Source organism: Arachis hypogaea, chromosome 16, assembly GCF_003086295.3.
Source record: "Arachis hypogaea cultivar Tifrunner chromosome 16, arahy.Tifrunner.gnm2.J5K5, whole genome shotgun sequence".
In the NCBI taxonomy this organism is placed as follows: domain Eukaryota; kingdom Viridiplantae; phylum Streptophyta; class Magnoliopsida; order Fabales; family Fabaceae; genus Arachis; species Arachis hypogaea.
Window position 1 is genome coordinate 146,240,921 of NC_092051.1, and position 21,533 is coordinate 146,262,453.

Genomic DNA, 21,533 nt, shown 5'->3' on the forward strand with positions numbered 1-21,533 from the left:
AACTTTCATTTTTTATTTATAGTAATTTGTCTGTTAAATAAATAATTATGATTTAATCTAATTAACGTTTTAGATCGATCAACCAAAATATTTATTATAAATATCTTATCTAACTGCGGCATTAATTTAAATTTTTTTAAATTATTTTACACCACTCTTTATATTTTTACATATATACGTTTCTTTAAAGAATATTTTGTGACATTTTAAAATCTTCTAAGACATAAAAGCATCTCAAATATTCTAGAGTTTATTTAATTTTTATACGAATATGATTAAATATAAAATTTTAAAATTTATAGTAACATAAAAAATAAAAAATACTACATGGAAAGTGTTAGGTAAATAATAATCATCTTAAACAATATAAACAACCATCAATTAAATAAAAATATATTACACTCTAATTTAATGTTACTAATTAAATTTAGAGAAAATACCACTCCCCTCTCCTGCGAGATACTAAAATAATAAAATGACACTCACATCCCCTCTGTTTTATAAATGTACATTCTCCTCCATTCTAACTTTTAAAAAACCTCCTCTTTAATCAATTTTAAACTTTTTTGTATTAACTAATGTTAACTATATCTATTTAAAAAAAATTATTTTTTTAAAAAAATACCCATTAGCAAAAATTTTATTTTTTATCATTAAATTTTGCTTATCAAAATATCCTTTAATAAATTATTTTCTTATTGATTAAATTGTATTTTTTTAAAAATTTAATAATTATATTATTTTTTTTCTAAAATACCCTTAAATAATTTTTTAATTATTAAATTATAATTTTACCAAAATTTTTGTTAACAATTTTTTTATATTTTACTATTAATTTTTGGATATCTATATATATTATTTTAACATTAAATAAAAAATTTTAGTAAGATTATTTTTCAATATCAATATATATTAATGGTTATATATATTAACAGTGGTAAGATTTTTTTATTTAATGTTAAAATAATATATATTGATATCAAAAAATTAATAATAAAATATAAAAATAATTGTTAACAAAAATTTTGGTAAAATCATAATTTAATAATTAAAAAATTATTGAAGGATAGGTATCTTAGAAAAAATAATTTAATTATTATTTTTTAAAAGTATTTTAATAAAAATATAATTTAATCAATAAAAAATAATTTATTAAAAAATATTTTGGTAAGTAAAATTTAATGATAAAAAATAAATTTTTTATTAATGAGTATTTTTTAAAAAATAATTTATTTTTTAAAAAAAATAAATAAAGTTAATATTAGTTAATACAACAGATTTAAAATGAATTAAAGAGAAGTTTTTTAAAAGTTAGAATGGAGAGAAATGTACATTTATAAAAATAGAAGAGAGGAGTGTGTCATTTTATTATCTCGTAAAGGAGGAAAATGAAATTTTCTCGTAAATTTAATATTAATTTACTCTTTTAACCCTATTAATTTACATTAATTACGTATTTTTATCAACAAAAATTATTTTTATCATTTTTATTTATTCACTCACTTAAATTTTATTGTTTAACTTAGTTAAAGAATTTTAAAGAAAATTATGACGTAGTAATTATCCAGTATAAGTGTAACTGAATTTGTTAAATGAAGTAGCTCCAACTAAATATAAAACAGAATCCACTCTACCTCCCTTTCTCGTCGTTTTCTCTCTCTCTCTCTCTCTCAGGTAATGCTATTTTCTCTCTCTAAATATCAATTATTGCTTCCTTTTCCAATCTTCAATAATTTTCTCCAAATTCCCAACCTTTCTCCCTTCTTTTCAACTCTTGATTCATTACTAGCTTCATTCCACTACCTTCACCCAACAAAAATCGCAAGATCTATCTACACAAACTCTCAACTCTTTTCCATTTTCCCCCGTCTTATGGGTAACAAAGTTTGTGCCTTTTTTAGAAAATTCACTTATTTATTATATATATATATTTTTTTCAATTTAAAAAAAATGTGAAATTAATTTCACATTTCTTCTATGTGGGGTTTTGTGTGCAGGTTAAACTTGGAAGTCAGTGATTCCCAAAAAAAAAAAAATGACCCTACCCCACTAATGTTATGATAATCTGGAACCTTTGGCACGCAAGAAAAAAGCTGTCATACGCTATACTGTTATTGTTCCTTCATTATTATTATTATTATTTTTATTTCTATTTCTATTTTTGTTTTCCATTTTTTGTTTGTGTATCGGCTTCATAAAGGGGATTAGTTTCTAAGGGCCCTGAAAAATTCAACCTGGAACACATGGGGTACCTCAATTCAGTTTTGACATCTTCAAGTCAGGTTCATGCAGCAGAAGATTCACCTGTGAGTGGTGGAGGACTCAGGTGAATACCTCATCTTTTGTTTAGATCTTTCTAGAATTTAAGAATTAGGTCACTTTTCTTTTCTTTTTTTTTTGTAACTTTTCATTGGTTGGTTTTAATGTTTAGTTATAATTTTTGTTGTTGTTGTTGCTGCTTGACTGGTATTTAATGATATTTTGGTAGTGTCTGATGAATTTTTTGTTTTTGGTTAATGTTATGTGTGTCCTTGGTTTTTCTAGTACTCCTTGTGGTGCTATGAAGATTCGTAACTGTTATAATCATGTCTCACTAAGCAAATTTATTAGCCTTAGTTGATAAAGTACTGGTCAGTATTTGTTTCTCTTGAATATTGATTGTCCACTTCTTGCTTTTTTGCTTTGATAATTACTATTGGTTCATGTTCTTGTACTTGATTTTGTGTATCTTATCATCAACGAATTTTTTAGGGGGATAATGTTACAGTTGTTGTTCTGTGGAGATTGTTACTGTTACAGTAATCAATAATAATGGAGTATATGTTTACTATATCACTATAGCTCAATGGTCATAGTTGGTTTCAATGATTTTGATGTAATCTGTTATGATTTGTATCTGCAGTCAGAATGGAAAATTCAGCTACGGGTATGCTAGCTCTCCGGGCAAGAGATCTTCAATGGAAGATTTTTATGAGACTAGAATTGATGGTGTGGATGGTGAAATTGTTGGCCTTTTCGGAGTTTTTGATGGTATGTTTAACCTTGTTCTCTCATATTCATTTCATTCTAAGTTCTAACCTTGCTGTCTTCATTCCTATTACTATTTTTCCCCTCAAGTTTGTTTCAGTCGAAATTAATTTTGCTTTGTGTTTAGTGTCTAAGTCCCTGGATTTTCCCTCTTCAAAATATTGGGAAATTAACCTTTCCATGTAACTTAATGGTGCACTATACAGATTCTTCTGTGCTTGTGCATTCGTACAAAATTCATAGCCGTTTCTTGTCGTTTTTCTGTCCTTTATTTTAAGCCATATCATCTTTATCTTTATGCATTTAATTTCTCGGTTTTGGTCTAATCTTTTGGGTCCTTCTGTACATAAGTTACTGATATCACACCCGCTGATGGAAATCTCTATCAAAGTTTCTCTTCTATCTGTCTTTGTGCATAATTTCTTGATCCTTCACTGTTGTCTTATACTTGTTCTTGTATTCTTTATTGTGACTGTAGAACACTTATTTATTTGTTATAGGAGCAATTATAGAGTCCAAAATGTTTCGTTTTTTGACGATGGATATTATTTCTTTTCTAACATTTAAAGAATGTAGCATTTATTTCCTAGAGACTAAATATACAAGTTATAACATATGATGCTACCATTCTTTATCTACTAAAAACTTTAGAAGGTAGCTTTAACTCTGGTGTTTATAACTTTCAGGTCACGGTGGTGCTCGTGCTGCCGAGTATGTCAAACAACACCTATTTAGTAATTTGCTCAGACATCCAAAATTCATTTCTGACACCAAATCTGCAATAGGTCAGGGGGAAAAAATCAGCATAGCCTTTTTCTGGTGTTTTCTTAAAGTTTGCTAAATCCTGAGAATAACCGTTGTGTTCACTTGCAAAATTATTCTTGTTTGCAGCTGATGCATATAACCACACCGACTCTGAATTTCTGAAATCAGAAAATAACCAAAACAGAGATGCTGGATCAACTGCTTCCACTGCCATTCTAGTTGGTGACCGTTTGCTCGTTGCTAATGTTGGAGACTCTAGAGCTGTTATATGCAGGGGTGGAAATGGTAAGAGTAATAATAGGTATTAGCTCCATATTCATGTATATATGTTCTTTTAGGATGTGTTTGGTAAGTGTCTCAGATGTAAGATACAGAAATACTATGGCCCTTTCTATTGTCTCGAGTTTTGGGATGGATAGAAAATATGTCTTAGGAAAGAGACATTTTTCTAGTGTTTTTGTATCTACCATTCTCCAAATTGATGTGTCTGAGCTTCTCTGTATTTCTATCCTGAGACACTAGATTACAAGATTACATGAAATAGTGCACCTTTGTGGTAACATTTGTATGGTGTGTGGGCTCTTCATTTGCTTGTTGTAATTTTTTGTGCAAGATAGAATCACTCCAACCTTCCTATATTAAATGATTAATTAAAATATGTTACTTATTTTATTTCTCTCATTTTTCCCCCTTTAGCCATTGCTGTTTCTCGAGATCACAAGCCGGACCAAACGGACGAGAGGCAAAGGATTGAAAATGCTGGTGGCTTTGTTATGTGGGCTGGTAAGGTCTTATTATAGTTAGCATTCATGAATTGATTTATAGATTCATATTGTTTATATCTTTGAAAACTTCACTTACAGGAACCTGGAGAGTTGGTGGCGTTCTTGCCGTTTCTCGTGCTTTCGGTGATAGACTTCTGAAACAGTATGTTGTTGCTGATCCAGAAATCCAGGTGTGCTTCGAATTCTAGTATTTCTTATATTCATAGTTTTATCTCTGTTCGTATCCATATACAGTGCATAACTTAGTGTAATATATTATATATATGGTTCACATCGAAAAGCATCCTGCCAGTAGATTGAATAAAGAAAATTCTGTTTCGAACAAGATTGATGTTTCTGAAAAGAGTGTTGTGAATCTTTCAATCAATGTAAATATGCAAACATTTTTATAGTTCTTTAAGGAAAAGTGTTACTAATCATAAGAATCGTGTGATACAGATCTCTGCATAAAAAATTTGTCTCCCGACTGGTCTTTATCATCGCTACTTGGCTTTTAAACCTTGACCTCTGTTTGCCTCTCTATATTCTGGTTACTAATTCGTTTGTGATCTTGCAGGAAGAAAAAGTTGATAGCTCTCTTGAGTTTCTTATCTTGGCCAGTGACGGGCTATGGGATGTTGTCTCCAACGAGGTTTGAAGTGATTTTCATTTCTTCTACCTTAACTCTCTTGATTACTAGTGCATTTCCATATGTTCCAAAACATATGAATGAGTTATATCAAGAAGCTACATATTGGTTTTTGGTGCCATGTTGTGGGGAAGGTTAATATCTTCTCTTCCAAAGAATCAAATACCTACACCAATTAGATGCAAACTTACCAGAAATGATTTCATGTTAAAAACTACTATTTAAATTGGAGAGAAAGGCCTGAACCTATCTCTATCTACTCTTGGTTTTATTGCTATATGTATTGAGTCGTTGTCTTTGCTGTAAAGGTAGGCTGACTTACCAAACCTAATGTTCAGGAAAATTAGTTGTCAGTTCGAGTAAAGAACAATATAAAGTGTGAATAAATAAGTGTAAATTTTTATTATAAATGTGTTAGCATGATTTAGTTGAAAACAGATACACAGTGATGCCAATATGTTCATGCAACGTTACATAACTGAAATTCGCACTTGAACTGTTGAACTGTTGAACTGTGATCATTGCATATCTGTATAACTGAATACCAGTTTTTTATTTTTATTTTTTCAATTTGTCTCAAATGGGTGTTTAAACCACCATGTTCAATTAACACAATTGCATCTGATAAAGACTTTGATATAACACCAAGAATTCAATCCCATGATCCAGGAAGCTGTTGCAATGATAAAGAAAATAGATGATGCAGAGGAGGCGGCAAAGAAGTTGATGCAAGAAGCATATCAGAGAGGTAGTTCCGACAACATTACTTGTGTTGTGGTTCGTTTCTTGACGAACCAAGGCGCTTCTTCTGGTACTAGCACCGGCTAAAGCGTCTCTTGGACACAAAGGGTAGTGCATAGTTGGTAGTTGGTGCAGTGGAGATGTGACAAATGGCAAAATCTGTTCTATCATATTTTGATCATAGGCATATTCCATTTTAGCTGTGTGCCATGCAAGAATTAGAAAAATTAATTTGAAGACTCACCTACTATGGTCCTCTAGCATAGATATTTTATTTCAGAATTTCTTACTTCCACAATTGATTCGTATTTGTAGCTAGGAGAGATTGTTGTGTAAAAAGTGTGGACAGAGTTTTAATTGCACACACAAACACACGCCTTGTATGTAAATTTGGTGTCTGATCTTGCTGCTGATCCCCTTTATTCTCAAACATATAAAGAAAAATATCATGTTAAGAATCTTTTCGATCGGTTAACTATGTCATTTGAGCTATAGCTCGCTGGTTTGTATTATTGTTCTTTAGAACACAACATATGAAGTACTAGCAGTTATCAAGTATGCATGTCCATGAAAATTGAAAAGGAATAAGTTGAGTGATGGACTCAGAAAAGAAGATATCATTGTCGGCAAGGCAGCTATTGCTCTTACGCACGACGAGCGAACAATCTGTTCTTCTTCATTGTCCATTGTATTCCCAAAATATTAAAAAAAAGTTACATGCTATCATATCAGTAAAATTTTTAATTTTAATTTTCACTTATGCTTACATAATAAATTAATTTATTAAACTAAAAAAAAACTGAATTACTACTGTCATTTTGGCAATATTAGTTAATTTTTTATATGTATTCTCGAGAAAAAAAAATACTTTTATTTATATAACACTTGACTAATTATCAAGGTAAAAGAAATTTATACTGTAAGTAAATAAAACTAAAAATAGAATTCTAAAAAGTATACCACAAATATAAAGAAGGGGAAGCAAAAGGTGGCACTGATGGATGAAGATTGAAGACATGGAAGAGCGAGAGAGGGGTGTGGAACTTTGAGTGCATTATTGAAGGTGGATGAACAAAATGGCAACGCAAGCTAGACCTTTATATAGGAGAATTCCTCTCTTCTAACTCTAATTTGGAACACAATAGTTTTACTTGCCAAAGGGTCAAGGTGTATTATGTATATACTAAATTCTAATTAGTCCAACTTGGACCCATAAAGACAAAACTTTCATGCCTTGCTTGCCAAGTTATGGGTCCCATATGAACTTGAAAATTGAGTGAATATATGTAACAAAGCAAGGTTAGTTGGCTATCAATTATTAAATTTTTGGGTAAAGTAGTTAAAGTTTATCAAAGTTTTAAAAAATACTTCTAAAGTTTATGTTGTTTTAGTTTTATCTCAAAAATTTTCAATTTATATTAAATATACTCCTGACAGCTAAATTTTCAAAAGGTTTAGGACTAATTAAAAAATAATACATGACAATTATATCTACCAGGAGTATATTTCATGAAATTGAAAATTTTTTGAACAAAATTAAAACAAAATAAAATTTAAGAGTAATTTTGATAAATTTCAAAATATAAAAAGTATAATTTATCCAAATTTAAAATATTCAAAAGTGTAGTCAGCCACCAACGCCATAGCCATATTCAAGTTCATTTCCATATTAGTGCAATTCAGTTATTCAAGAAGATGAAGTGGGAACAGAATCATGTATGTTATGGGGTCACTATATGCTAAAATAATGTTTACTTATAATTTATTATTTTTGGACAGTGTGTAAGGGAAAATGTTTTTAATTTTGTATGATATAAGAAAAAAGAACAAATTAAACTAATGTAATTAATTATATGATCCCCCCAAAAAAAAAAAAAAAACATAATGCTAAATTGCTAACTATGCATGGATCACGTTGAAGCACCTCTCCGGAAAACCGATATTATTTAAGTGGTTTGCCTCTTGTTATCACAAATTTGAGTTGTTTATGAGAAATTTACTTTTTCAACCTAGCAAGAAGAAAGATTATTTAATTTTCTTTCCAATCCATGAATATATATATATATATATATATATATATATATATATGAAAAATTGAAAATATCATTTATTATGATTATTACATTGAAGTTCATGATACTAGGTGCATGTTGTTAGAAACAAGTGACTAAACTGGAGAAATAATGGTATATTATTAAGTGTGTTCAAGTTGTCTACTCAAGTTATGTAGAATGATACAATATAAAGGGTAATTATAGGTACTAAGAGAATCATAATAATAAAGACGTAATCTCCTATAATAAATATTAAGATATCCTAAATAATACTAATTGATCCTAATTGATCCTAATAATATTCTAACATCCCCCCTCAAACTCAAGTGACAACTTGAGTTTGAAACTTATTTAAAATAACGAAATAAAAAAAAATGCATAAACTAATAGAACGGATGCAGACGGAACTGCCGAAAGAAAGCGCAGACGGAACTGCCGCTAGTCTGAAGGAAGCGCAGACGGAACTGCCGCTTGTCTGAACTGACAAAAAGAAACGCAGACGGAATTGCCACAAGAAAACACCGAAACTGCCACGAGAGAAGGCAGACGTAACTGTCACGAGAAAAGGCTGACGGGACTGCCACGAGAGAATGCAGATGTAACTGCCACTAGAGAACACAGAGAGAACTTCCACGAGAGAAGGCAGACGGAACTGCCACGAGAGAAGGCAGACGGAACTGCCACGAGAGAAGGCAGACGGAACTGCTACGAGAGAACGCAGATGGAACTACCACGAGAAAACGCACACGGAACTGCCACGAGAGGACGCAAACATGAGAGAACGCAAACGAAACTGCCGAAAGAGAGCAAAAACTATATGATTTCTTCATGAGAATAGGTAAGCAGCGGATGACAGTGGCACTCAAAATAGGCTAGTCGGTGAGATGAACGAGCATCAAAGGAGTGACAAAAGGGAAAGAATAATGACATCGAAAAAAAGTGCAAAAACCACGGTGATTTCACCGCAAGGAAAACAACATATCCTCTTCAAGGAAGATACCATGGCTCTGATACCATGTTATAAACAAGTGACTAAACTGGAGAAATAATGGTATATTATTAAGTGTGTTCAAGTTGTCTACTCAAGTTATGTAGAATGATACAATATAAAGGGTAATTATAGGTACTAAGAGAATCATAATAATAAAAACGTAATCTCCTATAATAAATATTAAGATATCCTAAATAATACTAATTGATCCTAATTGATCCTAATAATATTCTAACACATGTAATGAGTAAAAAATAGGGTCATGGTCAATTAAGATAGTTTTATTAGTAATTAATTTTATTATGTTCAATACAATATAAATCTTTCTCCCTAATTTGCATGGTGATATATATGTAAAAATTAAAGTCTAAAGATCTCATTGATCAATAAGAATGAACCCAAAAAAAAAAAAGAGAATCTGTTGTATATTCCATTTTTTTTTCAGCCTCCATAATACATAATCATTATCTAAATAAGGAAACTTATTATACAAAATATCTTTTAAGATTTGCAATAATCTCAACATATGAATTCGTGCGTGTACAAGCATATCAATTATCATAGTCTATAAAAACAGGTGCATGATATTACAATTTCACAACCCATTGGAAAATTACAGAGAGAAAAAAAATGGCACATTCCATTCTTACCCTTCCACTATTATTTCTCTCTTTCACTATGTTTTCATCATCATTACTATGTTCAGCAAGAACAGTTAAAATCTCTGACGTTTGTTCCAAACACCCAAACCCTTATAACTGTAACAACATCTTGAATTCCGTACCAGGTGCTTCATTAGGTGCTGATCTTAATAGCCTTTCAAAATATGTAATAACCTCAGCACATGTTTATGCCTTTGATACCATAACCCTAGTTCATAATCTCACTAGGAGTATTAATGACAAACAATTGAAACAACGTTACCAAGCTTGTTCCATGGACTATGATGATGTCTTGCTTTCTCTAACACAAGCTCAACAATCTTTTGTCAGTGGAGATTACAAGGGCATGAAGTCAAATGGTCAAACGGCTTTGAAAGATGTTCAAGATTGTGATTGGAAGCCAGGCAATGATCAATCGGATCTACCTAATAAGAACAAGTATTTGGAAGATGTTATCAATATTATTATTGTTTTTGCTGATTTTCTAGCAGGGGTTTATTAGTAGGTTTTTCTTGATCATTTATGTACGCCTTTTGTTTAATTTTTTAGAACAAAAAAAAAAAGAGAGAGAGAGTAGATTTATGATAAGATTTGGTGTATTTTGGTGAAATTAGGGTTCTAGCGGAGAATTATATATATATATATATATATATATATATATATATATATATGATTAGGTTACGCTTGATTCTCGTAAAAGAGAAATTTTAGAACTTAATAAACTTTTTTTTATTATTTTTAATTATTTAATATATATAATAAAATAATGCTATTAGGAGTGATTTAATGGTGGGGGAATCAAATAATATGAAGGAGATCCCAAGTTCAATTTTTAGGGATTTTTACCTAAATAAAAAAATTATGAGAAAATATCTTTTCTGGTCCTTAATTATTTATTCGATCGACATTGTGCCCCTTAATAATTATAAAAATACAAATCAATCTTCATTCACTTTTATATATGTTCAATTCAGTTCCTAAAGACAAACCATTATCTAAGTAATCCTAAAATCATGTTTTATCCTTCGCCTTTTTTTTTTCTTCTTCATCTTCTTTTCCTGCCTTCGAAACCCAACAAGAAAGAAGAACCAAAAAACTCCATCTTCTGCGGGCCACCAACTACTTCTCCACTACCCCCGGCCATGGAGGCTTCAGCCGTGTCTTCTCTGTCTCCCTCGTCGAGAAACTCCTCGCTATCAAGATCATGGACTCATCTACATCCTTCCACACAGTAGCGAAATTCCTCAATTCCTCCGATTTCTCAATCTTCCCAACAAAATTCACCTTTTCCGTTCTGCCACAAACTCGATTCCATTGCCGCCTCCGAATTCACGCTTTAATCGCCAACAAAAATCGCTGCTTTGCTGAACTTGCAATTACAGCAAAACCAACCCACGCTCCTTGAAGCTCTTGGAAGACAAAGAGGACTTGGAAGAATGATAGAGAAAGGACCAGAGTCATGATTCCTCTTCCTGAGAGTGAAATCATGGATGAGTAAGCCATCAGGATCGAGAAGAGAGTGTGGTATTCTCTATGTGGCAGTGGACTTGCTACGCTAGAGAATGGCGACATCAAAGGGTGCAACAGAAGAGCTGGAAGAAACACAGATCGGCGATTAAAAGAGAAACGACGGCGGAAGTAGTGACGAAAGAACGAAAACGATGACGACATAGCAACTAACGTGTCGCAAGGAGCATCTAACAAAGTTTACGCAATCTTTGGACGCAGTTGGTGGTGGCCGACGCAGGCGGAAGAGCTGGCAGAGGTGGTTTCGAGGGGGGAGAGAGAGAAAGAGAGAGAGAGAGAGGGGGATGTTGTCGGAAGGGGATGAGGTATAGTAAGAGGAAGAAGGGCGAACGACATTTAGTTAAAGGCCCATGGGTCGATTTGTCCTATTAGGAAAAAGATAAAACCACTTGGATAGGTTACCTGACACGTTAGCGCATGACCTGTTGTTAATGGGCTTGCAGGGACTGTATTGAACAAATACGAAGGTGGGTGGGGACTGATTTGTCACTACAAGAAAAACGCTGAATACCTTCGAATTTAGCGTCGGAGATTAGCGGCAGGTATACTGGCAGAATTGGCAATAAATTCATTGGATCAAAAAGTTTCTGTCGGATTTGATTTTCCGACGGTAAATTTGCCAGTAATAATTGGAGAAAAAACAAAAAAATTGATGCCGAGATTACCGTGGGATTTATCTGCTAGTAATCCTTGATTAGTGCAATGCTGCGTTTTGGTCACCGTCGAATTTTTTGCCAGTAAATTCGACGGTAATCTTGCCATAAGTTCGAACCATGAACTCTCTCTCTCTCTCTCTCTCTCTCTCTCTCTCTCTCTCTCTCTCTCTCTCAACCACCTCTGCCAGCTCCTCCACCAGCGTCGGCCACCACCAACTGTGTCCAAAAACTGCGTAAACTTTGTTAGGTGCTCCTTGCGACACGTTGGTTGCTATGTCGTCGTCGTTTTCGTCCTTCCGTCACTACTTCCGCCGTCATTTCTCCTTTAATCGCTGACTTGTGTCTCTCCTCCCTCCTCCAGGTAGGTTGTCCTCATCCTTCTTGCTATTCCATCCCTCTCTTTACTTCATTTTAATTAAAAAATCCGTAATCTTTTTTTGAATCCTAACCCTAAATCCTAATTTATGGTGTATGCCTATATTTTTATTTATTTTGATTTTGTTCTATTTTTTTTAGATTTTAAAGTTTGTTTTAATTTGTTATTTTTTTTTTTGTTTATTCTGAGTTCATTATTTTATTTTAATTTTAAAATTTGTGATTTTTAAATTCATTATTTTTTTTATGATTTTTGTTCTGATTTATTTTTTTTTCTATTTTTTTAATTATGATTTTTAGTTTGTTTTTTATTTTTGTTTGGAGTGTTGTTATGACCTGTGAGAATTACTTTTTGTGAATGTTGTCGAACTAAACTGTGGTGGCTGGACGTGACTGGGTGAGACTGTGAGTCTGTGAGGCCTTATTTTTGTCTCCAGTTTAAGTAAGACTTCATCTTTTTTTCTCTGATTGTGACTTCAGTTCCTTTCTTTTATTTTATTTTCCCTATTAAATTTTTTAATATTGTTCAATGAATCTATTTTACACTTGTGCTATGTCGCTTTTTTTCTTTATTTTGTTCTTTGATTTATAAATATAAAAATGATGATTTCGCTGAGTGCTGGATTATTAAAATTTAATATAATAATGATTGAATTTTTTTTGTCAAATTGAATTGAATTAATTTAATTAAATTTTACTCTTGTATATTTTGTTTTAGACGGATTAAATTTTACTCCGTTATATGAAAACATGAAAGAGATGTGAATTTTCATTCTTTTATACAATAATTTAGGGACATGAGAAATAAAGTTTGATATAAATATGATTATTCAATTAGGTGCCCTATGATCAATAGGGATGGCTTATGCGATTAAAATTGTTAGTGGTTTGATGATGCATGGTGCTTGATTATTTATTTTTATTATTTTGATTTTAATATGTTTGTTATTAATGTTGTTGAATATTTTTTTAATTGTTTTGTCAAAGTTAGGCTTAAATCCTTGATCTTTGAATGTGACTGATTCACTGTTAAATAAATATATATAAGCTTAGTGATAATTGTTATACATTTTTGTGACTCTCACCAAACAAGAACAGTGGCCAAAAAACTTGTATATATGGAGATTTGTTTAATTAAGTAATCCACAACAATCAAGCTTGTTATATGATTTGAATTATTGAATTTTTGTTGTTGTTGAATTTTTCGATTGTTGTGGCCTTAAAGCTTAATGGTTAAATTTTTGTTATTTTGATTTTTTTTCCTGAACTACAATATTTAAAATTTTCTATTGTATTGAATTTAATTGTTAAATTTTGTTGTTATATCTTCTTTTTAACAGAAATGACATCTAATGAACTTTCTCTAAAAATCTCCTTTTCTCGTTCCTGATAATGAAGATGGTGATGTGGAAATTTGTGAAGATTTTTGATAGACGAAAAATATAATAATTATTAAATGACTTGTTCATACTTTAGTTAATTAGTTGTTCATTGCAGTAGTTTAATTATTTTATTTATTACTTGAATTTATTTAAATGTTATATAAACTTGTGAGTTGTGAATTTGTGTTTTGATTTGTGAATTGAACAGTAAATTTGTGTAATGAATTGTGATTTTTGACTTATTATAATTTATATTAGCCATGGATAATTTGGTTTATTTGGAATTTATTTCATTATTTATGAAATTAATTTTTTGTTACAAATTTCTTATATTTTTTATTGTTTATATTTTACGAGTCACGTTTACCTTCGGTCTTACGATTCAATAACTTTACGATTCTGAACTAGCTTTTCGGGTCGAAATAAAAATTACGAGTTCATTACCCTGCTCTTAGCTAATGAACATATTTTAATACATGATGATTACAATTTTTTTAAAAGATTTAAAATTTAAATTTACCATTGGATTTATTATCGGATAAATCTGCCGGTAATTATTAATTAATAATATATTACCGTAGGATTTAGCAGGAGAAAAATCTGACTGTAAAAATTACTAACGAAAATTTTTCGACGATAATTAGCGGTAGACGAAAAATTCCTCAGTAAACATATTACTGGCAGATGTTTTAGTAAATTTGTCATTAAATCCAACTGTATTTACCATTTTTTCATAATTTATGTTTTTATAATTGTTAGAGAACGCAATATCCATCTAATTAATGGTTAGGGACCGAAAACAACATTTACTCAAAAATAATTAATAATGCAACTAAATCAACATTCTTTTATATAAATCTGTATTTATATACAATAGTAAGCAAGCTTGTGAAAAGAAAATATTAGAATTCTATTATAACTAGATTAACAGAAATAACAAACAATCGAATTGGCTAATAACTTGGGCTACAATCTACTACCCTGATTATTCCAGTTCTTTTAGCTTCTGATCTTTTACTCTTGTACTTTTTGGATACACTTAAACATGTTGAAAGAAACTACAAGAACAATGCAAGATTATCTGATAAAAAAACAAATCAGATTTAAAATAACTTGATTGTTAAAAATAGAAGAAAACCTGAAACGAATTTAAATGAAAGTGATTAAAAAAATTAAGCATAAAAGTGACACAATATAATACAAATAACAATCTTTGATCTATATATCCAATGTTATGTACTAATATAAAACTTTTAAATTTAGATTCTTTAACATAAAGAAATTGATAAAATGATAAAATAAAAAATTAGTTATCATTAAATTTATAATTTTTATAAAATATGTATTTTATTATTTTAATTTAAAAATAAATAATTTGTTATATTTTATTAATTTTTTATTTTAAGAAAATTTGATCTAATTTTATTTTATAGTTGTGGAGATAGACCTAGGAAGGAAGATGGGACCATATTTAGCCTTAGAGAGTACAGAGGAAAACAAACAAAAGAAAAGGCAGTTAACCTTTTAACTAACTTAGGAGAGAGAATAAGTGTCGGCCAATTCTCTTACTTTATTTCTTTCAAGGTTCAATCTCCATTTCCCCTGTTAAGATAATTGGTTGGAAGATTATATTATTACTCTAATTGGCCAACACAACATTGCACATATCCTTTAGTTTGCTTTGGAAAATTGAATAGAGTATATATTTAAATATATCTCTAAAAAAATTTATGTTAAATATTTTTGTTTTAAAAAAAATTATTATGTCAAAATTTTTTAATTTTATAAAAATAAGATATATAAATTCATATATTCAGTAGATTCGTTATTTTATTTGGATACATAATTTTTTAAAAATGTAATAAAAAAATTTATATATCTTACTTTTATAAAATTTAATAATTTTACTTTAATAAGATTTGTTTGAAGACAAAATTATTTAACATAAATTTTTTTAAAGATCTATTTGTATATATACTTAAATTAATATTATGCCGGCTTAGATTGCCCCACCATCAAACTACTCTAAGAATTATCAAATATCTCAAAATAATACTAGTGGATAAAATAATTTTAATAGTTAACATAATAATTTTATTTTTATGCATTAAGAGGATGAAAATATTTTATATAAATATTTAATCGGATATTATTATATTATTACAGGTGTTAGTTTTCAAACTCACTACTTAAAATATCATTGGAATGAATTAAAATTAGAATTTTAAAATAATTATGCAGATACAAATATGACGAATATATTTATATTAATTTTTTTTAAAATTTATAAATTAATATAAAAGATATGTGTAAATCAAAATTAATTCAACATTTCATTCGTTAATTCAATACTAAAAAGAGTTTAGAGATTAATATAATAACTGGAGTTGAATATAAAAAATTCGCATAATAAATTTTGAATCTAAAACAATTAAAATGAAGAAAATTATAAATCTCAGAAACATTAGAAATTTAGCTCCTTTAAATTTTTAAAGCTAAAAGTATAAATGTATAAGCCTTTTAATTAATTAAAAAGCAAAATGGTAACTTATGATAAAACTAAATATTTTCTAACGATTTTTAATTATTAATTTCCCGTTACGAGTTTTCACCGTTTTAAAATCACAAACTCCCCTCCAATAATGAACCTTATTCCCAAGCCACCATCGTGTCAGGCACAGAACAAAAGTTGGAAGTAAGATTTCATGAATGGCGTTATTTACAAAATTGTTCATAGAATCATTTTTATCGTTGTACCAAATACTCCTTCCTACTTATTATACATGTACTTAATTCCAAATCCAATACTAGTGGGGAATAATTTCTTGATTCGCAAACTCAATAATGTGGCAATGGCCAAGTTACAGTAACTAAAATCTACAAACTACAATTGATTAACACAAAAGATATGAGAAAATTGGGCACTTAGATCAAAATGAAACTTTAACTATACTCCCTCAATTCTCAATTTCGCTCACCTTAAATTTACACTTCTGGTTCCGGAATACTTAGAAGTGCCATAATAATAAGGCCTAAAACCCCAAAACCCAGAAAATTAAAATTGAAAAAAAAAATGGTCCAACAAGAAGAAAGAGTGAATATATGATGAGAAACAGAGAAGAATCTTATTCCCCATCATCACTACCACCTCTTTCTTAATTCTACTATCAAATAAAAAGGAAAAAGAAGGTAACAAATTATATATCAATTTCAATTTCTCACTGATTTTCTTCTTGTTCACGTTCTTGATTCTCTTGTGGCAGAGTAGTAGTAGCAGCTGCAGCAACATGGACAACAACGTTGTCGACACGGTTGTCCTTGTTGATGATGTGGTCTTTTTCAGACACATTATCAGAAACCTCATCAAAAGCTTCAATCTTTGAGCCACAATCCTGACAAATAAGTTGTTTTCCATAGTTTGGAAAAACTGGGGTGGCCAAGAAGGTTGGTTTTTCATTGCCAGCCATGATCACCAACACCTTCTCCTCATAGGCCTTAAAGGTTTCGTTCCTGCGAGTTTCATCACAATCTTTCTCCAAATCTCCAACATTGTTGTTATTGTTGTCACCATTTTGTTGTTGTTGAGCAAAGAGTTTGCAATAATAAGAGCAAGCAAGCACCAATAGAGCAAAGAAAATGAGGCCAAACATGGCAGCAAGGCCTCCAAAGAGGTAAGGAATTGGTGTGTGCCATGGTGATGAGTAATTACTAGTGTTACCAATTTTTGTTGGTGTTGCCATAGGTGCTAATTTAGTAGTAGTAGTAGTGCTGGTGGTGCTTGTTTTGGAAATAGGTCTCATTTTTTTTCTCCTTTTGTGTTGTTTGTTTGTTTCTGTTTGGAAAATTGGGTTTGTGTTTGATGTGGGATTATTTTGTGTGTTAGCTTGGAAAACGAGGGAATGGTGGAGGTGGGTATTTATAATGGTTCAAGTAAGATAGGAGCAGAGGAAATAAAAAAAAAAAAAGAAAAGAATTGAAGGGAGAGAAAGAAGTGGTTTAATTTTCTCTTAATCTCTTTGCTTTTAACTTGAACCGGGGTCACGTACTTGGCCCTGTTTTGTTGTTGTACTTGCAAGTTGCAACAAGGTAAATTATTCCACTGCCCGCAACAGGAACCGTTGAAAAATTTAGAGTAAATTAAAAGAGTTATCTCTAAGTTAAAAATTTGCTAACACTTATTTTTATAAAAAGTTAATAGTTAATAATAAATTAATAATTATTATTTAAATTATTTTTTATTAATTTAATGTTGATGATAATTAATTATAATAGGAGTACATAAGATTAGTTACAATAACATTTTTTATGTAGATTTTGAAACAATAATATTCATAATTTTCGTATTAAAATATAATACAATAATTTTATCTGAAGTAGAGATCTAAATGAAACTAGTCAAAATTTAGTTTCTATTATAAAGTTGTTGTTGCACAATTTTATTTTTGATCAATTCTAACAAGGCAAATCTTTGAACTCAAATCTTGATATTCCAATGTTATTTTACAGTGATTGTTTTGTCACTGAATGTATCATCATACTCTCAAGTTATCACGTGATTGATTGTGGTGTTATGTTGCTGTTATTGCTGCCGTTGATGAAAATTGGAGAAATACCATATTTTTTGTAGCACACATCTTCTATGTGGTCTTACTTGTTATAATGAGAGCATGTCATTGTAGCTCTACGACTTTTACTACTTTAGATTTTTTCTTAAGGTGAAAAAAATAAGGGTTTGATTGATCTTGAATCACATTATTTTTCGAAATTTGTGATTGAAGATTCGTGAGTTAATGAAGGAGATTGGTGGTTGTCAAAATCACCACTCGAGAATCATTTTGAGAAATCAATGAATTTTGAGAAATATCCTCTCATCAAACTCTATTAGATGAGTTTGAAGAAAAAAAACGAAAAATGGAAAAAGAAAATGTTGAAGGAAAAATAAGAGAAAGAAAGAAAACGACGTTATTGGTAATTATTGGCAATTTACAACTTTTTAATTCGATTGACAATTTGATTACTTTTCACGCTTACGCACTATGAAAAAATTTTTTATGCTATAATATATTCAAACTGTAATGTTAATGGTTTGACGAATCAAAAGAGAAAAAAAAGTGAAAGTTGAGAGAGGAAGAAAGAATCAAAAGTAAGGATAAAGAGAAAGAATATAAGAAAGATAAGAAAGAGAAAGTTGTAGAATTTTTCTATCATTTAATTTTTTTTTTTCTACGCTTAGAAGGCACGGATCCTTTTCCTATTCTTCTTCATCTTCTTCGTCCTATTGACCCTTACTTTTAATTTTTTTAATTTGTACTCTTTTTTTTTAGTTTGTCAAACTATTAATATAAATAATTTAATATGTAAATTTTTTTTAATAATTAAATAATTTGATATATTTAACTAAATAATTATATATAATTTTTTTATTTTTAAATAAATATAAAAATAAACACGCATATTTAATTATGTTCATATAAAAATAATAATTAAAAATTATTAAATAATTTAATTAATTAATATGTAAATTTTATCATGGATATATATTGTTAAGTCTTGTATTAAATTTATGTATCGTTTTTACCGTGTAAATATTTTTGTTCCTATATATATATATATATATATATATATTCCTGAAATGATGAATCTTTAAATGTTTATAAAAACATAGATAATCAAATTAATTAAAACTTCAAAGATAAATATTTTTATGGGATTTTTTTATTATAAAATAAAAAATATTAAAATTTTAATTTTTGAGATCTAATTTTTTTTGTTGACATTTAGATTAAATTTGTCACATCTTTAGCAAATTGTTATTTTCATAGAATTTGTCGTACTCTCAACGAATTTTTGTACTCCCAACAACCCTTGAGCCGCATATATTTATTCAAATTGGTCTAGAATTTCGTTATTATTTATTTATTATAATGGTAAAATAATATATGATAAAAAAATAAAAAATAAATATAAGTAACTTTGTCAATTTTTTTTCGTGTATTATATAAAAGATGTTTGTGTTTTTTTATAATATTTCATTTTCGTTATAAATTAGTAGCAATGAGGTCTGATAAATGTTCTATGATGTGAATAATGTATTTAATTCTAACAGAACATAAGTCATCATTATAATATATTATTGGAGGAAAAAACTCCAACATCATTAATATATTCTCATAGCTTCCTTTTGGAATGGTGACGATGATATGGATTCCACTTATAACAAAAAAAAATAATTAAAAATATTAATTGATAAAAATAATAATTAACGTAGGAGATGAAGTGTGTTTTCTTTGTCTTTTTGGGTTGTTCGTCATCCTCCTTAAAATTGTCATTGTGATTCTTCAAAATGTACAAATAGAAATTATCCAATCAGGAGAACCAATTTCTGTGAGTGTGTTTATACAGATTGTAATGGAAGTTGCTACTGTAAGATTGTAAAAATTAATTGGCATGTTAGGTGTACTTGCTTTCGTATACACTGTCGCAATGATAAGAAGGATAATAAAAAAACACTTCATCTTCTACGTTAATGGATAGTTATCAATGGGCATCAATGGGTTGCATCATGTTAATAAAGAACCAACGGCCTAGTATTATAATATTACTATTTTTTTTATGAATTTGTGAATCATGAGATTTTTTTATTGTTGTCATAAATTAAGGTAAAAGAATAGTTTAATATTAATTGTGAATTAATAACGTACTAAGTTAGAAGAATCATATTTTCTTCATGAATTAAAAAAACGGAAAGAGTACATAAAAAGTACACAAAGATAATAAAATTGTGAAAGAATAAGGAAAAAAAAATTTATTGATTGCTGATTAATTGAAATTATAAATTATGAAGGTAAAATTAAATATATATAGAGCATTGATTTATAAAAAATAAAAGCAAAAAAAGATAAAATAAAAATAAATAAAAATTAAAATTATAACTAAATTTACATATTCTTTTAGGCTAAATTTATGGGTGTGAGATTTCTTTATAATAGCCATAGACTAAAATAAAATAGTGGTTTAATATGAATCCTTAATTAAGTACGGAAAATGGCCATGGTACCCTTACTACATGAATTGACTTGTTTAAGTCAATAACTTAAGTTTGATTATTCTTAAGGTAAGGGTCCTGTCTTTTTAAGGCAAGGGTGTTCAGCCATTTTTTTATTATATTTTAAAAAATTGATTTTTTTATATTATTTATTTTTTAAAATTATTAGATAAATAGTTTATTATTTTAATATTAATGTGATTTTATTTATATTATATTTTTTTTACTTTAAAATTATTATACATTTTTAAAATATTAAATTATAAAAATACATAATAAAAAATATAAATATTATAAAAAAAAATATAGTTAAAATAATAATAATAATAATAATAATAATAATAATAATAATAATAATAATAATATTCTGATTAAAAAAGAATATATATAAATCAAAATATATATTAGTTATTTACAAAAAATAATTTTACTTAAATGTAATGAATATTTATATTTTTTTATTTTTTTTAAGTAGTAGGCCAAAATATAAATCTAAATTCGAAGAAGTCTTCGTGAAAAATAGAAAATTTAAAATATGGAAAAAAACAAGAAATCCGATAAGTTACTTATTAGGTCTATTTTTGGGGTTGCTGTTCTTGTTGATTTCTTTCCTGATTTTCTTGATTTTCGTTTCCTCATTGTCGACACTACTGAAAAATCAAAATGAAAACGAACAAACTAATGAATGAATTGACTCTGTTGGATTTGTTTTTTATTAAAAACCTGTCACCTGTAGAGTATGAGAGTAATACGACTCGATTAAATAACTGTACATTCTCAAATGAATGAATGCTAGTCAATCGTCAAACAAAAATGAGTGGTTAGGCATACTAACGGTTTCGGAGCTGATGATGACTTTTGAGTTGCGAGTGGGTCTGTTAGAGTTAGACCGTTT

General features: G+C 29.1%; 3 protein-coding genes and 1 long non-coding RNA gene across 8 annotated transcripts; 2 read left to right on the plus strand and 2 right to left on the minus strand.

Annotated features, from left to right (window-relative positions):
- The first annotated feature begins 1,599 nt into the window (after nucleotides 1–1,599).
- Nucleotides 1,600–6,421, plus strand: LOC112697612 (probable protein phosphatase 2C 59). 5 transcript variants are annotated; one of them, XM_072219354.1, is made up of 10 exons: nucleotides 1,616–1,674; nucleotides 1,790–1,876; nucleotides 1,998–2,326; nucleotides 2,903–3,030; nucleotides 3,714–3,812; nucleotides 3,919–4,077; nucleotides 4,489–4,575; nucleotides 4,656–4,747; nucleotides 5,134–5,208; nucleotides 5,875–6,421. In XM_072219354.1, the coding sequence occupies exons 3-10, from the start codon at nucleotides 2,244–2,246 to the stop codon at nucleotides 6,031–6,033; spliced, it is 882 nt and encodes a 293-aa protein (XP_072075455.1). In that variant the 5' UTR covers nucleotides 1,616–1,674; nucleotides 1,790–1,876; nucleotides 1,998–2,243; the 3' UTR covers nucleotides 6,034–6,421. The 5 variants fall into 5 exon arrangements, with proteins under 5 accessions (XP_029143529.1, XP_072075455.1, XP_072075456.1 ...); XM_072219355.1 differs by having other exon boundaries at nucleotides 1,621–1,674; nucleotides 1,790–1,884; XM_029287696.2 differs by lacking the exon at nucleotides 1,790–1,876 and having other exon boundaries at nucleotides 1,600–1,674.
- Nucleotides 5,583–7,089, minus strand: LOC140179718 (uncharacterized). The gene is made up of 2 exons (XR_011873531.1): nucleotides 6,907–7,089; nucleotides 5,583–6,363 (listed from the first exon to the last, which is right to left on the minus strand). It is a non-coding gene; the product is annotated as an uncharacterized lncRNA (long non-coding RNA).
- Nucleotides 7,090–9,621: 2,532 nt separating this feature from the next.
- LOC112805943 (pectinesterase inhibitor-like) lies at nucleotides 9,622–10,155 on the plus strand. Its single transcript, XM_025848260.1, has one exon. It carries the CDS (start codon nucleotides 9,622–9,624, stop codon nucleotides 10,153–10,155), a length of 534 nt encoding a protein of 177 aa, XP_025704045.1.
- A 6,246-nt stretch (nucleotides 10,156–16,401) lies between these two features.
- On the minus strand, nucleotides 16,402–17,586 carry LOC112697613 (protein GLUTAMINE DUMPER 1). Its single transcript, XM_025750854.3, has one exon. It carries the CDS (start codon nucleotides 17,391–17,393, stop codon nucleotides 16,812–16,814), a length of 582 nt encoding a protein of 193 aa, XP_025606639.1. The 5' UTR covers nucleotides 17,394–17,586; the 3' UTR covers nucleotides 16,402–16,811.
- Nucleotides 17,587–21,533: the final 3,947 nt, after the last annotated feature.

Excerpts from the sequence above, each read along its gene's own strand:
- LOC112697612 (XM_029287696.2), top strand. The coding sequence starts at position 2,244 with ATGGGGTACCTCAATTCAGTTTTGACATCTTCAAGTCAGGTTCATGCA. Across the intron at positions 4,576-4,655 it reads TGGCTTTGTTATGTGGGCTG|GAACCTGGAGAGTTGGTGGC; the intron begins GTAAGGTCTTAT and ends CTTCACTTACAG. Across the intron at positions 4,748-5,133 it reads TTGCTGATCCAGAAATCCAG|GAAGAAAAAGTTGATAGCTC; the intron begins GTGTGCTTCGAA and ends GTGATCTTGCAG.
- LOC112805943 (XM_025848260.1), top strand. The coding sequence starts at position 9,622 with ATGGCACATTCCATTCTTACCCTTCCACTATTATTTCTCTCTTTCACT.
- LOC112697613 (XM_025750854.3), bottom strand. The coding sequence starts at position 17,393 with ATGAGACCTATTTCCAAAACAAGCACCACCAGCACTACTACTACTACT.